The sequence below is a fragment of the Apus apus genome, chromosome 6, assembly GCF_020740795.1.
Source record: "Apus apus isolate bApuApu2 chromosome 6, bApuApu2.pri.cur, whole genome shotgun sequence".
Classification (NCBI taxonomy): domain Eukaryota; kingdom Metazoa; phylum Chordata; class Aves; order Apodiformes; family Apodidae; genus Apus; species Apus apus.
In genome coordinates this window covers 28530141-28551061 of record NC_067287.1, presented here as the reverse complement: position 1 = coordinate 28551061, position 20921 = coordinate 28530141, and the positions used below count along the sequence as shown (strand labels likewise).

At 39.0% G+C, this 20921-nt stretch overlaps 1 protein-coding gene across 8 annotated transcripts in view; it reads left to right on the top strand.

Moving 5' to 3' along the window:
- The window catches only part of SPATS2L (spermatogenesis associated serine rich 2 like), a 155490-nt gene that overhangs the window by 120839 nt on the left and 13730 nt on the right, over window positions 1-20921 (top strand). For 7 of the 8 annotated variants that reach the window (XM_051623634.1, XM_051623639.1, XM_051623632.1 and 4 more), the window contains 5 exons: window positions 2150-2258; window positions 5755-5804; window positions 6731-6971; window positions 11898-12098; window positions 12520-12655. In XM_051623634.1, the coding sequence (XP_051479594.1) occupies window positions 2150-2258; window positions 5755-5804; window positions 6731-6971; window positions 11898-12098; window positions 12520-12655 (737 nt within the window). The remainder of the gene's footprint in view (window positions 1-2149; window positions 2259-5754; window positions 5805-6730; window positions 6972-11897; window positions 12099-12519; window positions 12656-20921) is intronic. The other variant, XM_051623638.1, reaches the window with a different exon arrangement.

Genomic DNA, 20921 nt, shown 5'->3' with positions numbered 1-20921 from the left:
GTTTCTGGCAAAAATATCATCAGGTTCAAGCAGTCCAGTTGACAGCCTAGCCTGTCTGAACTTCCAACACAGTTACCTGCATTTACTGGAGACTCCAAACCAGCTAGCTCTTTGGTTGGGACCTAGCTTGTGGGCAAGAGTCACGCACAGGTACCTTCTGTCTTTTTTCATAGAATCATAGGGGTTGGAAGAGACCTTGAAAGATCATCTCGTCCAACCCCCAGCAATAGACCAGCAATGTTAGATGAGTAGTTAGATAGGCCTTTGGAAAGGGTCCTTGGGAAGCAGACAAGCAATTTATTTCTGCTGCACTCTAAATTATAGTTGTGGCCTCAGTTGTACAAGGCCAGACTTCCTACTTGAAATGTGTTGTGCTCAAATGTGATACTGCAAAGAGATGTGTGATAGGATGCTGAACAGGAGCAGAGTACTAAGTAGAAGTTGTGTGCTGAAGTCAGAAAGTGGTCATCTTTACACAATGAGAGAGAGATTGAGCTCGTCTAGAAAGTGTCCTCCAGAAAGTTTGATCCTGTATGGATTTAACTCAAGCAAGTATCAACCTTTTGTGGTGCTGAAGTGGCATCATGAATCAGCCACTGTACATTCACAGAACCAGAAGTGAGTCATGGCTTCTGTAAGTGTACGGGACAGGGAAATAGAGCATTTGAGAAGTGGGGTGAACATACTACAGCAAAATAAGGTTTTTGGTCATAAATCCAAGCCCTTAAGTGTTTTGAATCACCTTCTGGTGTCTCCACTGATTGACACTCTGTAATGGGAATCTCAAAAGATTGTTCTTCACCATCTACATGGACAGCTAAGACAAGATGCTGTGAACACTCAGCATGTAAGTCAGCCTCATTCCCTTAAACAGGGAACTGGCTGTGTATTTTTTATATAATGTAATTTTTTTTCACAGTTTTATTTCACAGTACGATGAAAAGGCCGTTAGTGCTTCACAGTCAGAAATTAGCATGACAACACTGTGATCCTGTAAGTAAGGTACACCCAAAGCAAGGATGTATTCCCACAGAAGGATGGCAAAGAAGGTTACTGGATAAGCATTTGCAGTGCAATAATAAGTTTCTAGTAGTAAATACATGCTGGATAGCTTTACACAGAAGCTCAGAAAAATTGATTTGGAACAACTAGATTGCTTGTGGCACCAATTCTCTTGTTTTTTTCCCCGAGTACTACTATACCCTCTTGATAGTTTTGTTAATTACATTTAACTAAATTTTTTTTTCTACCTAGTAAAGCTTCTCTTGCATTAAAACAATATAGTAATTCAGTTTTGTGTAACTAGTTACTTTCAGCTGTGTTACATGGACATGAGGAAGTAAATCATCCAACATGGTTCCAGTAGGAATATTTTATTTAAAACGTAGTGGTTGAATTACCATTTGATATAAATGGATACTGAAGACAATATGGCAATAGAAAATACTGTGAAATTGAAGCATGGCATGCCAGAATCATCTGTGGGTGTAACACCTCATCCATCAGCAGAGTTTCCTGAAGGAAACATTTGGCTTCCTCTGTCCTTTGTTCAGAATTTTGCTACACAAGCTTCCTGGTAACATATATGGAACAGCAGAATGAAATCATGCTGAGATGCCACTAGAACATTTAAAAATTATACTGTTGTGTTTTGGTTGTTTTTAGCCTGTGACTTTTTTCATGCATATGGCTGTTTACAAGATGTTAAGAAAACACAAATTGGAATTTCTGTGTAACAAGGACATGCAACAGTGTTGCTAAAGTAGTTGTGTTTCATAAGTTTGTATAGATGATGGGTCTTGTTAAGTCACGTGGCAGCAAATAGAACATTTATGGAAGAAACGTAGGGCTGAATTTTGTCAGTTAAACTAGTTCTCCCACTATGACTGCAGGCAGGACTTGATTCCAGCCTTACTTGCTACCAGTTCTGTAATTTGCTCCCTTGAAATTGTTTTCATTATAAGCATGGGCCAGGCAAGGAGAGGATAGGTATTGCTTTGTACAGATACATGGTTTTATACTTGTAAGCACATCATGTATAATGTGCATTTATATAAACCTGGATCAGCACAGAGGTACCTTGTTGTCCCAAGGAGTAGGATAAATCTCTACATCATTGTCTTCCTCTTTTTTTTTTTTTTCCTTCCAGATCAATGCAATCCGATCAATTGTTCCGAACAAAAGCAATAACGAGATAGTTCTGGTGCTGCAGCAGTTTGATAACAATGTAGACAAGGCTGTTCAAGCTTTCATGGATGGTGAGTAAAATGGACCTTTTTCACTAAGGCATAAGGGATGCAATTGGATGCTGAAGTATTTGTCTCCAGTGGCTCAAAATACTCTGTTGTTCTGCTGTAATTCAGATGATTGTGACACTTAGAAAGTTTATTGTTTTTTAATAACTGATCCTCCTGTTTGCATCTTTTCCTCCTCACATTATGCTTGGCATGACTATTGAGTTCTACCCAACTTTGCCTTTTTTTGGAGCCATTCTTGTTGCAGACCTTCTTCATTCTGCATGAAAGTTTATGTTCTTTAAAGTAGATGTGTCACAATATGATTCATGGTTGAAGATACAGTAACTACTAAGAATTTGGGATAGTTCTGAAGCAGATAACCAGGCTCCTAAACCCCTGAACTTGATGCATACATTGACATTCAAACCTCAGTCTGAGTTTTGCAAATATCCTTGACATTTATCGTGGCTGAACAAAGACGCCATTGGAAGTTCAGGCTGTTCTAATCTGAATCTGAGTTTGTATTTTGCATCAAGAGACCATCTCTAATGAAAGGTCACTTCTATTTAATTAACAGTTTTCTGATAAATATGTAATGGCAAGTATTTTGAACTTTCACCAAAATCTGTAAGAAACCCTTGGTAAGAATAATAGGATGCCACGATCTAATCCTCTAAAAAATCTTTGTAGCTTGGGGATGTTTCAAAGATATTAGAAGTTCAGTGGTCTCAAAAGCTGTAAAAATGCCTTCTTACCAAGTTGCTTATTTCATATCTATTTTACTTCAGAATAGTTTAGGGTTTGGTTTGAATTAATTTATAAAAAGCATCATGATATACTAGGAATTACTTACCAATATGCAAAAAGAATTTATAAATGTATCAGAATTCTTCCATCAGATGTCTATGGTGCCTCTTGATCCAGGCATCAGCAAAGAAAGTTAGATTCTGATAGATGTATGGAAATTGGTTTTTGTTAGTGCACACACACACACAAAGGAAAAAGTGATGCATCTAATTAACAGTGATTTTATTCTTCTGTGACATGTCCCAGGGAAAGTAGTGGAGCATTGCCCCATAATTATTAAGTTATTATCATTTAATTTATTTTGTCTTAACTTACCATTACTCACTTGCACTCTGAGTTTTTTCTCATGGATCCTTAAAAGGGGAAGTGCTTTCATAGCCACGTGTCATCATCTGCTGTTAGGAAGAAACAGGGCAAAAGCAAGCCTTGGAGAGTGCAATGAGGTCTTGTAGAAAAGCAAGCTGTAGTTACCTGAGTTGAAATGATCTTTCTTTGAACTTCACCAGTTTATAATCATTGTGCCTTGAGTTCAGAAGTCTTTGCTAGTGAATAATTGAAAACAGCCAGTATCTGTTATTGTCTGGAAGCAATGTGAGAAAAGATGTGTGTCCAGTCAGCTGTCACTGTGGGTAAAATGAATCTAGCACTTCTGGTATCTTTTCACATGAATGACAAAAATTACTAAAATTGAAATAACGCAGTTGCAGTGAACGCGTTGCCGTATGCAGTGAAAAATACGGGGACAGCCATGCTGAGTGAAAAAGCTGAGCACCTCCATTTAATGCTTCTCTCAGAGGTGCTGCATGCTGAACCGAGAAACACTAAAACTTAATTTCCTGAGATTAGCTCCTCTCTTGCTTTATAACTGTAGTGGCATATAGGTGATGTCTCTATTATGATTTAATTTCTAAATGTCAAATTTGAGTTAAACAGCAGTTTAAATGTTCATTTCCTATGTTAGTGTTTACCTAATACAATAAATCAGAAGCTCTGTTCAGCTGGTCTGTAGATGTTTTCAGGAAAATACACTGGTGGGTTCAAGCGAGGGCTTTGGAACTTGTATGGTTAGTGCATTTCCAACAGGTGGAAACAGGTTAGTTGACTGAAACCCCAAAATAACCCTCCTCATGCATAGTGTTCACAGGGGAGCTGAGAGAAGCAAAGCTAAGATAATACCAGCCAACACAAAAGCTGTCAAGGGAAGTTGCTTATTTTCAGCAGCATGGAGTAAAATGGACAGCAAATGTCTGGGTTTATTTCTACATACTGAAGTGTGTTGTCTGTCAAAAGATAGCACGTCTTTAGGAGAGGGAGTTCTATTTAGATGTGCATAAGTATGCATGTATATAACTTAAGGTAGGTATATGTATAGGTATACCCATAATAGAAGTTTTCTTAACCTTTGTCTGCACTGTCATGTCATCTAGGAAACAAAATTTGGCTTTGGATGCCATACACATTTTTTCACAATTTAACAAATTATGCTTGGCGCTACTAGACACATAGTCTCCTCTAATGTGTGCAGTAGACTCACCAGATAATCTTGTATCTGGATTATTGTGATAGAAAAATATTTTTTTGTAGAATCATAACATGGTTTGGGTGTGAAGGGACCTCAAGGAAAGTAATTTTGGTACATTTAAAAACCTCACACATCTTTGGCTGAATACAAGTTCACAGCTCATGGTTGTCTGAAAACAGCATTACTTCTTAATACTAATGCTATCAAGAGTTCACTGAAATTAGTGAGAAGGATGGCAGAGTATGAAATCCATTTTGAAGGGATGATTAATATTAGCTATAGTTATGCAATGTTGGTGAAGTGATTCTTAAATTCAAGCAGAAGACCTTCAACCTGGTTATGATTATATGGAATATTGTGGCAGATACTGCTGTGGTAGTTTGGATGTTGGTTCAGATTGCCTCCTAACCATCAGTTTCTATTTTCAGCTTTGGGGTCAGGAGAACAAAATAATGTTAACTAAATGCAGAAGAGTTTCCTTCTTACACAGCAGCTGGCACTTGTCTAACCAGGGCTCTGCTTGCTTTATTCCATACATTTATATAACCAACTCATTAGGGCTGGTGGACAGGACTACAAGTATACAAAATTTTAATTATTTTTCAGTATAAATTTCAACAGCTTTTTTCTGCTAGGTCTAAGTTTACTGTGTTTGTGTGATGCAGAATTTCTGTTGGAGTTATTGAAGCTACTCTTTTGGATTCTAATTAATTCTTCATTTTTGTGTTCTTTTGTCTTCTGAATATGACAGATAATACATAGGAAGTAGTATATAATGCCAAAATGTTTCAAAACTCTCAGAAGCTCTAGAGTCAGGGTTGACTATCCAGTTTACCCAATGTGTGTTCTAGGGTGCTGAGATGTTTCCCTTTTCAGGCAAGAGACCTGAGTGTTGATTTTTCAGGGGCTTATGGTAGTGCTTTAAGTTAGGCACCCACTGAATCACTTTGTGGAATGAAGGCCATAAAAAGCAGTGGAGCCAAACATCCCATCCACTCTATGTATGTAATAAAATGTGTGACAAAAAAGGAGGAAGTCGGCAGTACCCATTCTGCTCTCCCCACATAAGAATTTGCAACAACAAAAGGAAATGCTCCTCATCTAGAAGACTAGAAACTATTCTTGAACACACTTGTTTTTGTGCATAGCTGAACTTTTGTTGAAATGTTTTATCTTTCTTTTTCCTAGGCAGCGCAACTCAGGTTTTAAAGGAATGGAATATGACAGGGAAAAAGAAGGTAAGAATTTGCTCTTGAGAAGAAAATCATTAAGACCATTTATCAACTGTCTGTAGTTGAATGTAGTACTTCTATTTTGGCCAGTACACTGTCTGTCTCTGCTGATGTAGGTGACTTTATGTGTATTATGTTTATCCCTGTTAATTTTTTGCTGTCTCTCTAGCCCACTGTTCTGAGAGAATTTCTGAACAGCATGTGTGTGTACATGTGAGTAGGAGCCAGACCCTGGACAAGTACAGGACAAATCCCTAACCAGTCCATGTGCAGAAACACTTAATAAACAATTGTATACTGCATAGTCACAACCACGTATAGTGGTTTTGCTGCCAGGTATAAAAATAACTTATACACAGGAGTCATCCAGTAGTGACACTATCAAGTCAGGTACTTAAAGTATATATCTGGGACATAATCTTCATGCTTATGTATCTCCAAGCTGGAGCTGTACCAGGAGGCTGCCCTCTGAGTCACTGTCATGGAGATTCCTCTTTATGGCTGGGAGAGCTTCAGTAGCAGTGGCCAGCCTATGTCCCCTGTGATCACTTTCTACCTGATTAGAGTGATGCCTTAAGGGTTTGTCTGTTAATATGTGCATGTACCCTGGATTATGAAGAACTGCTCGTCCTAAGTGACTGCAGACATTTTGAGCAGCATCTTGGCAGAGGCTCTGTTATAATTTTGCCATGCAAGAATTTTGTGTGGAAGAAAGGAGAAAACCAGTTTGGGGCTTCAGGTTTTATTTTAAAGTGTTTGTATTCAGCTGAACAGATGCAATGTGTTGTTGTATAGCACAGTAGGGCCTGTAAATTGCATTACACTGATGTCACTTGTGTGGCGTTTTTAGAATGTGGACAATTTGCTGGTAATATTTTGAGTTTATGAGTTGCACTGACTGATGTCTCTGTTTTTGCACAATTTCTCCATAGAACAATAGGAGAAAAAGGAACAAACCTAAACAGCACCAAGCCAATAAAGATCCTAAAAACAAGAATAGTGGACCTGAGAAGGTGTCCCAAGAGCCCCAGGGAATATGTGACTGCCATCAGAATGGATGCTCAAAGGACAACTCTTGCAGTGGTTCTGCCAATCAGAAACTGGAAGCCACTTCTCCTAAGAGGAAAGGCTCAGGATTTGTAGAGTCAGCACTGGTCTGTCCAGAAATCAGAGGTCAGTTCAGTTGGGAGAAGACACCTTTTTAACTGGCTGTAGCCAAGCCCCCATTTACTTAAAGATCATGGTATTTTTATGGCCATGAAGTAGACTTCTGATAGAGGTGTTTGTGCAAAATAATGCACATCACTATTAAAGTCACGCATGTATCTGAGCATAATTCACCTTGCAATATGTTTCCTTGCAAAATGTGTTTGTTTTTTTTATAGAGACAAAAGGACCAAACTATCATTAAAGTTCCAGCTGATAGAGAATATTACAGATAAAAATAGAGAAAAATGCAATGTTAGGAAATGGCTTGAGTGTAAAATGGTGACAGAAGCAATAAAGTCCCTCATCTGGAGCAAAGTTATCTGAGCAGTATGAGCTTGGGGCATATTACAAGATTTCTTTATTGCCTAGTCCAGACTAGTCCATTTTGTCCTTTTCTTATTTTCCCCAAATAAGCTGGTTGCAGTCGAATTCCAGTAGCTCTCCTTAAAAGGGAAGGGCAGATCTTTGTGTTGAGGAAAAGCAGTCTGATAGTCTCTCAGTACCTACCTGTTTCTGCTAGGCTCCAGGTACTGATTCTGAAACTGTGGCTCAGTAACACAGAAGCCTGCTGGGTTCTAGTAGATACAGAGTTACAACTTCAGCAGCAGCATTGAAAACAAACCTCCTCCTCTGGGATAGAAGCTCTATGAAAGCTGTATGAAGGATACTTGGCTATAAAAGCTTTCAAAGACATTTCAGACTCTTGACAGCCCTACATTATTGCTGGTATTGGTATTTTCTTCCTGTGTCTTCAGCAGTAAGTAAGACTGCATTGAAAGTACTTTCCTTGAAATCCGGTTTTGCATGGTTGCAAATAGAGCTCTCAAACCTCATTGTAAAGGAATGTGCCAAATAGATAATTATCCTCAAATGAATTCTCTGCTCTTTCCAGGTGACTTTGGTGGTCCCAACCTCCAGTCAGTTAAATTAAAACTTTGCAACCTGTAACAGTAAAATAGACAAACTTCTTATCAAGAAATTTTGTCCTAAGAATGTGGTGCCTTGCAAAGGATCAGAGATACTCTTCCCACCCTTGCTAGAGACTCCCACTCCAGATAGAATATGCAATAAGCCAAATAATGCTGCATTTCCATAATACTAAAAGCGTTCCTGCCACCTATTCTGCAATCCATAAACATTTATGGTATAAATATATGTCAAGCTTCCATGTCAGACTTAGATTTGCTTTTTTTGAAAATGCTTGAATAAAGACTGAATTATCTATGGAGGAGTGTTTTCTAGGGGTAACAGACCTGAATGCAGGAAGACTATCCATGCTTTTAGTGATATTTTTGTGCTGTTTTGGGATTGAGACCTTTTTTTTCTTTGACATTATAAAGTGTGGAGTTGAACATGCTGAGAGCAAAAAAAAAGTGTCTCAGAATTTTTATTTGCTTTTACAAGTGACAAATGAGATACTACCATAGCTTTACAATTTTTATAAACTTTTACGCATTACACGTTTCAAATACAGGGGAGAGAGGGAGAAAATAAAATGTGAAAAAGGAAAGGAAATTGAGATAAAAAACCCTGAAACTTTAATATTCATGTTTCACTTCAAGTTCCAGGCGATTTGTTTAATACAGAGAAGAAAAGTTTCTTCTTTACTTTGATTTGCACTAGAATATTTGTCTTTGCAGCCAGTATAGCAGCTGTTTTCTTGAGGTCCAAAGCCACCAATATACGTATTGGTAATTCTGTGCTGAAGTGCATGGAACTAAATAGAAGAGAAGGGTGACCAGGATCCCTCAGGAGCCAGCAGCTATGGCCTTGAAGTTTCCTGAGCAAGTCACACAGACTGTTCTAAATCAGTTTGAAATGCTGAAATGAGTCCAAAGTGCAGCTGTTTCATATTGCTCCCTTTTGTGTTGTAATCTCCTTTGCTTTGTCCTTGTCTGGCTTGTTTGTTTTGATTCCTTCCCTATCAAATTAATGTTGCTGTAGTCATTTTGCATCACCTTCAGACAGCTTACAGCTCAGAAGGATCATAGTCGAGTGTCTGCTGACAGCCCCTTATGCTTTCATCTCCATAAGGAACATCAGGTTGAAGCTTTCCTTATACCAACTCACGGTCTGTGAGATTAGGTCTTTCTGAGCCATAAAATCCTGACTGTCTGGAAGGGACTTTGAGGACTAGAAGGGAGGATGCAGTGTAGATGGTGCTTCTCCATGTGTCCAGTGCTCAAAAAATGATAGGGGAGATGATGTGGCTATTACCTTTAGTTCAGGTGTGCTTATTTCTTGCTGTTATTCCATCTTTCTTTTTCTGAGAAGTCTTAAGTTGTTGCTTTTTTGTGTGATGGTTTCCCACAGGGAATCAAGACCTGCTAGAGAAAATGAAATACAGAATTCAAGGCCCTGAAAAGCCAAATTACCTCATTATGGAGGGCCTTAGGGAGTGTTTTGATTAATTATGAGTCAGTTCAGGGCCTCTCCCTCTCAATACCTTGAAGAGAAAAAGGCCACAAATGAACCAGATTGCTTCAAAACGATGACCAGAACAAATCTTCCAACTCTTTTTTTTTAAGAGACCTTAGCAACACAGGATCTGAAGGACTTAGAGCTACCTTTTCTGTGCATGCCTGTGTAAAGAAGGGGCATGAATGCACCGAGGGGACATTTAACACTGTCTTAACGTGCTATTGCTTTTGCACAGACTTGGGTAGAACCAAATATAAACCAGATACTGATCTCTTTCCTACTTTTAAAAGTTGTTTTTCATGTAGAATGTTTTTTTGTAAATCCTTCAAAATTCCTGTTTATATCAAGGGAGTTCATTCTTCTCTCAGCCAAAGAATCCATTGAGGTTTGATTCACTTAAAAAGTCTTGAATGGCAAGCTTATTATAAAAAGATAAACCACTTATTTCAAAGATGGAAGCTCAGCAGATTTCAGAGCAAGTTTATTTGAGCTGCTGCCATTACTCATAGGTCTAGTAATACTTGATGGTTAATACAGCAGAAGTCACACAATAGACTAGTGCTGAAGTTCCAAGCCAACATGTACTGAACCCTGTGACAGTTTACTTGTGGCTACTGTAACCCAAACCTTTGACTTTTCTTACAAGTATTTAATGGATACTTTGTCCTTAGGTTTTGTTCTATATATTTCTTAGCTGGCCCAAGTCTTCAGAGATTTAATGCAGACTTTCTCAATCTATTTTTGTTGGTGGTCCTCATACAAATTTGAAGGTTGCAGCGTATTATGTTGGTAATCTTGCTGCTGGGTTTCAAAGCAGCTCGTGTTATTTCGGAAGAAATAGTGTCAAAGTGTATGGCAGACAAAAATTGTTACAAAGTTTTTGGTGTATAACTATTGTTCTGGATGACTTCAGGCAAAAAGCTGTCAGTTTGTCACTTATCTTGACAAATATAGCAAAGCTGTTAATTGCAGTAAATAACAATTTTGTGCTTTAACAACACATTTCAAAAGATCTAATCTTGAGGACAGAACCCAATAAATAGCTCTGGCCTTTCTCTAGGTTAGCTGATAGACTGCTTGTTTCTAACTGTCTGTTGGAGTTACTTAGCAAGGTCAGCCTCATCTGACAGTAGGAAAAACATTCTCTGTAAATCAAAGTTATCTGTGTTATTGTAAGATGTAGCCAGGGTTGCACAAAGTTAATGGCAGTTATCTCTGACTATGTGTGAGACTGATGTTGGCATGGAAACTTTTTTGTTCAGGGTGCTGCATACACAGTGTTTCTTGCTTTCATAGATGTATGTGTTTCTTTAACTTCTTTAGTGGTTTTCTTACATGCTGTTTTATGTAAGATACTTTTTCTGTTTGTATACTCCTTTTAAAAGCTGATTTAGAGATGTGGGCAGTAGTGTTCCTCCTTGTTCCTCTAACATTGTGATTGCTGTGGAAACATATCAAGATGTACTTTACATCCATCCTAGTGCCCAGCCAGGGGAAAATTCATCACGAGGTAATATCCTGGAGTTGTCCAGGTGGTATTCCTCAGTCCCAGCAGTATTAATCTCCCTCCATGGGCTACAATCCAGCTGTTAATGTGACAAGGCACTTTTCTCCAGACACCACACATCAGCTGAATAAAGTGATGCATAAAGGGCTTTTTAAGAACAAACCATCATTCATTCATCAAAGTGAGTGCAAAGATTAGAAAATGGAGTTAACAAATAATTTTCTATGCATATTTTCTTAACTAGAATTCACAGTGGCAGTAATAGCTGGCCTTACCTGTCAGTTTCCACATCCATTCTTTGGCTGCTTATTCCTCCAAGATGATGCTGGTATCTTGAATCCTTTTGGAATTTTGGAAAGAGTAAACCAGGTCATCTTGTGACAGCCAAACAGGCTCAGGCTTTGTTATCTTACCCTCCGAAGCTGTTGAACACAGGAACCTAATCTTTTCCTCTTTGGTTCCTCTTAGCAGCTGCTAAATCTGTAGTCAGGCAGGGTAAGTATTTCAGATAGGAATGTTTTAATCAGTGATGTTAAAATGCTGATTAAATTATGAATGTTTTGTGTGTGAAATAGATATGTCTCTCAACATTAAAGTCTCGTGCTTTCCATAGCAGACATCCTCTCTAGTTCTTTAATATTTGGGCAAAGGTTAGAATTGGTAGTATGCTTTCTGTGATATGAGGTCTTTTTTCATGTCAGCATGGAACAGTTGATTTTTTTCGAATAGGTTTTTCTTTTTAGACTTTTGAAACATAGATGTGTTCAGATTAGTGTTTAATGACCAAAACCATTTTGTTACTCTTCTGTCATTGCTTTCTGCAGTTCTGTAAAATGCATGTCAGTGAAAAAAACCTTTGATTTTTCCAGTGTATAAACATAAAGTCATTCAGACTCAACAATAAGGCTTCATATCTTTCTTAATCTGATATCTCCGGTTTCTGCCTTAATGTTTTCTTGCAGACAAAGAACAAGAACACCAGAGAGTATCTGTGGAATTAAACCCAAAGACTATAAATGGAGTAGAACAGCGTGAGTCTCTTCAGTCATCAGTTCAACTCCAGTGTAACCTAGGCAAGCCAAAGTCAAAATCTTTCTCAGTTAAATCATCCAATGCTACAACCCAGCTTGATACAAAGACAGATGATTCAGTCAAAAAAAGAGGTAAATTGGATCCCTGGTTATTGTGTGCTGAGATGATCAGACAGCTGAGGCGTCTAAGGAAAAAGACCACTTACATGAAAAGAGATGTGCTGGAAAGTGAGAGCAGAATCGTGCTCAGCATAGCAAAAATGAGTAGAAAATTGAATGGTCTATTTAACATACTAAATGAAATTGAATATAAATACTTTGAATTGATAGTGCTGTTTACATCAATTTGGGCAATATATTTGAGCAACCATGCTTAGAAGCTTAGGAAGAATACCATGAAAGGACTATGGAAAAATTGGTTTTATGGATTTCAGTAGGATAACCACTTCTTCCTAATCTGGGCAAATAACACACTAGACTGTTCCTGCTTCCTCATTCAGAAAAAACAAAATCAGCTTTCTGACTTTTGTGCAATTTTTGTCTTCTATTTTAGGGCCGAACATTGAAAAATCAGTAAAAGACTTGCAACGTTGCACTGTTTCTCTAACTAGATATCGTATGATGATTAAAGAGGAAGTGGATAATTCAGTGAAGAAGATCAAAGCTGCTTTTGCAGAATTACACAGCTGGTAGGTAAATCAGCTTGAGATCATCCGCAACACCTGAGAAAAGGGGAGCTAATTGGGCCACTGGCATTGGTGAGGCGGGGTCACTTACACCCTGGGTTTTTTTGCAGCATTTGGTTTCATCAAAAAAATACCTGGTGCCATTAAATAACTCCTCACCAACCAGCAAGTAATATATGCATAAGTGAATGTTTAAATACATAGATACAGGACAAAAATACATTTCTTTGAAAAAAATCTCACTATGTTGTTTTTCCTAAGTGATCTATCTTGACCTAATTCTTCTGTATCAAGTTCAGTGCCAGCCCATCTGAACAAATGAAAGCTTTTCCAAAAGTCCTGTCTATGGAGTTTTCTGTTAAATATCTTCTTTCTATACTTATTATTTAGTCTTGTCTTTTTTTGGCAGCCAGTCCTTTACTCTCCATTTTCTATCATCTTTGCTTCTTATCCCACCATTCTTTTTTTGCAGCAAGGACAGTATAATGTAATGTCAGGACATGTTTATGGAAATCTCAGTGGAAGCTACATTGCTTTTGGCAGTTCATAAACCTAATATTTAGTTTTTTCTTGAAATTAATGAAGGGAAAGATTGGATTAAACAGTAAAATACATTTCTTAACACCTTAACAGTTTTGGGATATTTCATATGACCTTGTGGTTAAACTCTGAAAAAGACAGGAACAACTGTCTTTAACGCATTGTTGACAAAAGCTGGCTGCCAACTGCCATAGATTCACTGGATTTGAGTAAAAATCACCTGAGACCTTAGTCAACACATTGTATTCCTGGGCTAAATTATTTTGTTTATGATATGTACATGGCAGTTTCCTTGCTTCAAAACTGAACAAAGTATCACTAGTGGTAGCAGGAGGATAAGGTTATTAAGTGAGCATTCAGCCTCTTGCATATTTATCACCTGCCATGGTATGGGAATTTCACTGTGACACAGTCGACTTATCTATCAAGGAATAATGAAGCAAATCAGCTAAATTGTTCCTCCCAGACTGCTAGGGAGTAACCAAAAGCAAGGGCATGACAATGATACCTCATTTTCTTTCTGATAGTGATTCTGAAGCTTTTTGCAGGTTATTCTCCCCATTGCTACTGGAGTGTGGACTGATTGAGATGTACAACAGATAAACATATAACAGCAACTAAGTGGTCAGGACAGCAGGCAATACTTGATTGAGCTGAATACTTTAACCTAGATGGGAGCTTAACCAGTTCCTGTTACACACAGCTGTCACCGTCTAAGGGGTTTCAGTGAAGCTAAATGAAGTCAGAAGTTTTAATCTTGCATTGCAGCTGATTGCTGAAACACAGTGTCTTCCTTTTTGCTTTTACTATCAAGGTCAGATTAAAAAAATGCATTTCAAGAGTCAATAATCTTTTGGACTTTCTAATAATATTTTTTTAATCTTGTAATCTTGCACCTGGGGAAGAACAACCCCATGTACCAGTACAGGCTGGGGGCTGACCTGCTGGAGAGCAGTGTAGGAGAAAGGGACCTGGGGGTCCTGGTGGACAGGAGGATGACCATGAGCCAGCAATGTGCCCTTGTGGCCAAGAAGGCCAATGGCATCCTGGGGTGTATTAGAAAGGGTGTGGTTAGTAGGCCAAGGGAGGTTCTCCTCCCCCTCTATTCTGCCTTGGTGGGGCCACATCTGGAATATTGTGTCCAGTTCTGGGCCCCACAGTTCAAGAAGGACAGGGAACTGCTTGAAAGAGTCCAGCGCAGAGCCACAAAGATGATTAAGGGAGTGGAACATCTCCCTGATGAGGAAAGGCTGAGGGAGCTGGGTCTGTTTAGCTTTGAGAAGAGAAGACTGAGGGGCAACCTCATCAATGTTTACAAATGTGTTAAGGGCGAGTGTCAGAGGACAGAGCCAGGCTTTTTTTCAGTGGTGTCCAGTGATAGGACAAGGGTTTAATGGGTGCAAACTGGAACATAGGAGGTTCCACATAAACATCAGGAAAAACTTATTTACTGTGAGAGTGTCAGAGCACTGGGACAGGCTGCCCAGAGAGGTTGTGGAGTCTCCTTCACTGGAGACATTCAAAACTCACCTGGACGCATTCCTGTGTGATGTGCTCTAGGTGATCCTGCTCTGGCAGGGGGTTGGACTAGATGATCTTTCGAGGTCCCTTCCAACCCTTAACATTCTGTGATTCTGTAATGGTTTTACTAATCACTGAAAGGATGAAGTGCAAGCATAACATCTTGTGTCTTCCTCCTACTTCTGTATAGCATATGAAACCATTATGGAGATAAATTAATAGCACATATGGCCTAAAACCTTCAGCAGAAAGATGTACAAGAACTTTTCCTTTTAGCAGTAGAAGTTGTTGAGTGATAGGTGCCAGTTGAAGTCCATGTCTCTGCCTGGCTCAGTATTTTACAGCTTGACCTAATCAATGAAGAAAAGTTACTCCGGCAGACAGTCAGTACTATGCTGCTATTTAAAAAGTCACCTCTCTGGTGAAACAGTGCATGCTATCCTTCCACAATCTAAAAAAGGAGTGGCTTGGAGCAGGTGTGCTGTGAACACCTGTAAATGCTTGGGGGGGGGAAAATTGAGTGCTTGCTTCTGCATTTAATTTTTCAATGAAATGGAGTTAAAAAACATCTTCTAGAACATAGTTATTTAAAAACACCATAGTCAGCTCACTTGGGAGTTCCTGCCAACTGCAGTAGTTCTCTGCATGCTCAGAACAAGTGATAATTGCTTGCTTCAATATAGTGCTTTTCGTGCCAGAAGACACCAGAGCATTTTACAGGCCATGGACTGAACCAGGCAGGGCACTTTGCCCCAATCTGTGACAAAACTTTTGCAGTCTTGTGTGGATTGTGCTTCTGCTGTGACCTAGTACTGGCATCATCTCTGCTTTTGCAGGGTTTTCTGTGACATTGCTTTCACTGGATGGAGCAAGTTGAAGGGCAGTTTCTTAGACTCATAGGTGCACCTGCAAGTTACGAGGAAGATTGTTTTAATCGTACTCCCTGAGCCAGTATTTCTTTTCATTGCATCCAGCTTTGTAGTATAATTATCAAGAATACCTTTGTGTGAGCGTGAATGTAAGCTGCTCCACTTACTGCGTGCATGTAAAGCATGTCAGAGCATAGCCATGTTTCAAAGTAGTGTAGGGCAAGGAAAAGAAGAACACCAAATAATGCTTGAGTTGCAAGGGAAGGTCAGAATAGCTAAGTGAACTCCCCTCTCACTGGAGTGTGCTTGAGACATTTGTTGTCAAGGTTAAAACCACTATGCTATAATTACGTTCTCACTTTTCCACCAAGAGACTGAATAATGATCTTGGGGATAAAGAGAGAGCCCCAGGAAATCTGAGTGAAATATGTAGAACACAAAGGGAGCCAGTTCCCTGTAACATCCCTTGCCAGAAAATAATTTTCACATATTGGGCATCTACACAGTCATATGGAGAACTAAAAGGAAACATCTGCTACTTGCCCATGCAGTCTGCTTCCAACCACAAATGGAAAATAGTCTGTAGAAAATAGTAAGGGCCATGTTTAATTACACTGCATTCAGAACTGGACCAAAAAAAAAGGACAAGCTTCCTCTGCTCTTTGCATCTCAAACACATTGGTATATCCAATGCTTTATAAAGAGCAGGAAAACCAGCACAGTCAACAACTTTTGGAGTGAACAAAACCCAGTTAAAAGTTCCACCATAGGCTGGATAAAAAATTGACATTATGTTGGAAAAATTGAGTTTGGCAACACTAACAATTTTGAAATATATTAAAATACATTCAGGAAACAACTAGAAAGCATTTACTGTATGTTTTGGGGGCGATAAAGCAGTTTTCTATTGTTTCCTAAGGTAAAGCAGAGGAGTGGTTGAATGGGGAAGAAGTAATTTAAAAGAACATAGTTGTGACTTTACTAACTGCAGCACTGGGAGAGGGGCTTGATCTCTTCTCACAACCTCTGGCAGTTTGGGATTATCCTTGCTGTGCATTAGTGGAAAGAAGAGACACAGCTCGTGAAATTTAGGGGGGTTAGGTTTCAATGAGATAGATAAAGTCCCTTCTGGCCCCTTTGCCTTTTACAGATACTTTAGATACTTGCTTCATCCCTGTATTTTTTACTAAGCTTATGAAGACAGATTACAGAGGTGAAATCCAAAGGTGGATTACATGGTCTCTTAGCCTGTTGTTCATACTTTATGACCTTGCATCTCGCCTTTTCTCTTTCAGTCATTCGTAGATTTGTTTTGTCATCCTTAGTAAACAAGAGCATATGTACTTTTTGGAGCCGTGTAGGTAGACTGTAGCTTTTATGCATGTAATTGTGGATTAAAAGTTAATATATCCTTTCTCATGTCATTGTCCGACTGGTTTAACTTATTAAACACATATAGGGAATATTAACTAAAGAAATTTCAACAGGTGTTAGACCAAACAGCAAGACTATTCTGCTTTCTTTGTGGCCACTCACCAGGGTGCTTTTGGGAAAATTACCTCTCCCAAGTAGCAGGAGCCCAACAACAAGGACCCTGGACTTCAGGCTAAAATATATAAAGCAAGTAAGATACTCGCATACCTCAGTAGTCGAAGCAGAACTGAGCCTCAGAGAGGAAAAAATGTTTTACAAATTTATGTAAAAATACGCAGGATGCTAACAATCATGGTACAACTCATACAATTAGTACAACTGCCAAATCCTGAGGTGAAGCCATAATTTCTAATTAAATAAAATTTAGAAGTATTCTTTCAGGAAGAGATTTTCTGTGTCAGTTTTCAGCTTAAATAACTTTATGATCAGGCAGTAGATTTCTAATTGCTTGTAAAGAGGTCCTCAAATAAATCTTCAGATGGCTTTACCAGATGCTGCTGTGCTAGCTGGCTGCTAAAAAGAGCAATATTAGTGAAAGTTGATAAAGAATTACACAAAATAAACGTAAATAATAGAAAGCTTTTGGACATTTTTATTTTTACCAGATGGTGGGCTGCAGAGGGAAGGACTTCAGTGAAGTTGATTTATTCTGTTTTCTCTTTATCTGCTTATTGTCAGACAGTGTTTGTGGTTAGAATGAAAATTCATGTAATCTGGTTTGCTTTGTAAACATTGTGCATGGGCTAACGTAGTGATCAAATAATAATCCTCAAGTACCATGAACTGAAAGAATGTTATTGAGACATTACGAAATACATGATGTAACAACAGCTTTTCCTACAGCTTTATTAGTATAAAGAAAACATTATGAAAAAAAATGAAGCATCATTTCTCCAATTACAAAATAGCATGACTGTTCAGTAGACCTATCAAGCTTGTAATCACCCATTGCAGGTGTTTGGCCTTTATATTTACATTCCCATCACATCATTCTAGTTCCTTGTGGTGAAAGTTTGACAAGGACAGTTCTGGTTTTTTGGATTGAGGTGGGGGCTTTCTTTGTGAAATACACAGTTGGCTTAGAGGTTCTTATCACTTGTCTTTTCACCCCACCTGTGGGTGAAATATGTTAGTGGTAGAAAGGAAATGTGTACATGAAATAAAACTTAGTACTTAAAACCAACACTAAGCTTATCAAGACTATCCTATGAGTTTCTATGTAATCTCAGCTTGGATATAGCAGAAACAGTGACAGTACTGGTGTCCCTCAACCTTGCTTGAGGTTGTCATCAGATTGTTAACTAGCACAACTTTAATGAGCCACTGGGGTCACTCTGCTGACAGAGCAAAGTCACTGGAAAAGGGTGCAGTGTATTTTTTGAAGGCTAAGATGTCAAACTCCACCAGTATCCCACAGCTAACTCCCTTCTGTACTTCAGTGTTCCAGCATCTCACCTGTTGAACCAGACCTCAGAGGATGCCCATGAAAAAAATAACTCTTTTCCCCCTTCCAGATTAATAGCCCTGCTACAGTTGTTTAGAGTGCCACAGCTGACTGTGTCCTCCTCAGTCTCCAAAACAACATTCATTCTCAAACTGTGCACAAAGCTGGTTCAGGAAAGAGTGAAGCTTATTAAACACCTCAAGAAGAAAATGGGTGTTCTGAGGTGTTTAACAGGGTTTTGAAATGACTTGTTTGAGCTGTGCTCTTAATGGTTACCTCTCTCCCTTACTTTGTGAGTTGTGTCAACGTGTTTTCCTCCATGTCAGCTTGGTCTTTTATTTCCCCATTTCTCCAGGCAAAACAGGTTTTTCAGAAAGCCTAGAAGAGGCAGAAGGAAAGAGGAGATTCTGGTCATCTGGAACCCTTGTGATTCTCATCAGTAAAGCTATGTCAGTCAGCCTGGCAATCCAAAGCAGCTTTTCTGAAGAGTCACTGATAGCTTTAATCATTATAGTGGAATTTTGAGCTATTGCAGCTGACTAAAAAAAAATTATTTTTTTTCTCTGAGCAAGCACTAAATTTCATGCAGTAAACTAGAGGAAGATTTATTTGTTTATACTAATATCAGAACAAATACAGAATTTGTTCTGAGTATGGAACTATGAAATAAGGCAGCTGTCAGCATAATTTACCTCTGTCATTGCTGTGCTGTCAACTCACTGCAGTTTGGCATTTGCAGCTCTTTTGCCATTGTGTACTAAGTGTGAATTCTGCTAGCTTGCATAAGTCCAAGGCATGAGTACTGTCCGTTTGACCACAAATAGGACACTTCTGATGTTGCCTTCAGAATCACTTCAGCAAAACTAATCCTATAGAGCCACTCTCTCTCCTGCTGCATCTCTTATCTCTACAGCACAAGCACTGTCTGTGTCCTGCCCCACTTTGCGTGTCCTCTACCTTAACTGTCTGCGTTGCTGTTTTCTTCCAACAAAATTATCTCCTTCCTGAACTTCCACCTCAAAATTTCATCTGGATAATAAAATCAAACAATGCTGAACCCTTTGCTCCAGACTGCAGATAAATCACCTGTGGTGAATAATGATACAATCCTGACAGCTAGAGTTTGGTACCCAGGCCCCAATCCTGAGAGAGTGAGGGGTGAGAGAAGAATATAATCATTCTTTTCAGAAGAGGCATGGCAAAAGGAGACAGGAAAGAAAGATATAGTAGTGTTACTCTATTTTAGCTCCAGCATCAGTCATGAAATATAAGACTCAACTGATTCAAATCTATCTTTGAGGCTGGTCAATGGGAGGAGAGATTTGAGTCACAGTATTTGCTCCAGTGAATATTATGAAAGTGTCATAAAAAACTGAACACCCACAGCAGAACTGACAAATGTTATTGCAGCAGGGGAGCCAATGGGCTGATGATGAGGGCATGGATTCCAATAGGTTCAGAGAGGGAAGTGGGGGTGCTAAGTTGTGCATTTGTCATGGGAGTCTCAAATGGTTTATGGGATATACTGAAATGCTGATGTTGGAGGGAAAGAGGAGGGATGGCTGAAGCCCGATAAAATGTTAGTGCTGGCAGTAATCAGAAAAAAATGACAAGGGTAAGACCTCTCTAGAACCTCAGCTAAAGAAATGTTTATGATTTTAACCCTGGTTCCTAACATCTATAGAAAACCCAAGAGAAACAGCATAACTAGAGAGGAAGGAATTGGCAGACCGTCTTCGCTGAGGCGTCTAGGCCTGAAATGCATTCTGTTCCTTGTTCTGTTGGAGCCCAGATCTGCTGATATGTGGGTATGAGGCAAGTTCCCATAGCACCCAGTATCCAGTTCTCCACAGCACACCGATGGCTGCAGGCTGTGCACAGTAGTGAACCAGCTTGACATAACATTTTGGTATTAAGTAGACACTAAGAAGCATTGAAAAAAATGTGTTCCCAAGAGGTACTGCTGACCTGAGCTTTGAGCAGTTCTCACTGTGATCTGATTGTGATCATCCTATTGATGTAGAGTAGGGCATTATTTCAGAAAATATACTAAAATCAGTTAAGCTTCTCATGAGTTAAGAAGCTGTTCAGCTTGGGTGGCTTTCTGAGCTTTGTGTGAAAACAGTGGGACCTTGGTAGGAGCAAGAGACAAGATTTGATCCATTGATTTTTTTCATAGTGTATCTGTTAGCATTTAGTTGTCTCTTTGTACTTGCTTTGTCTTTCAACCTTTTTTTTTTTCCAGTCCCGTTTCCCGGCTTCCTCTCTGTCATTTTTTTTATAACTTTGCTAAGTTCTTGATGGAGGGGGAGTTGGTCAGTTTTGCACTGAGGTGCTCTATGTGACTGGAAAGGAATTGATTCCTACCCTGTTTCCTTAATAATTGACCCTTATGTGAACTAAGAAGAAACGTAGCATTTCCTAGTGCTCGTTGGCCTATGATGTTTCTAAAGAAATGTTC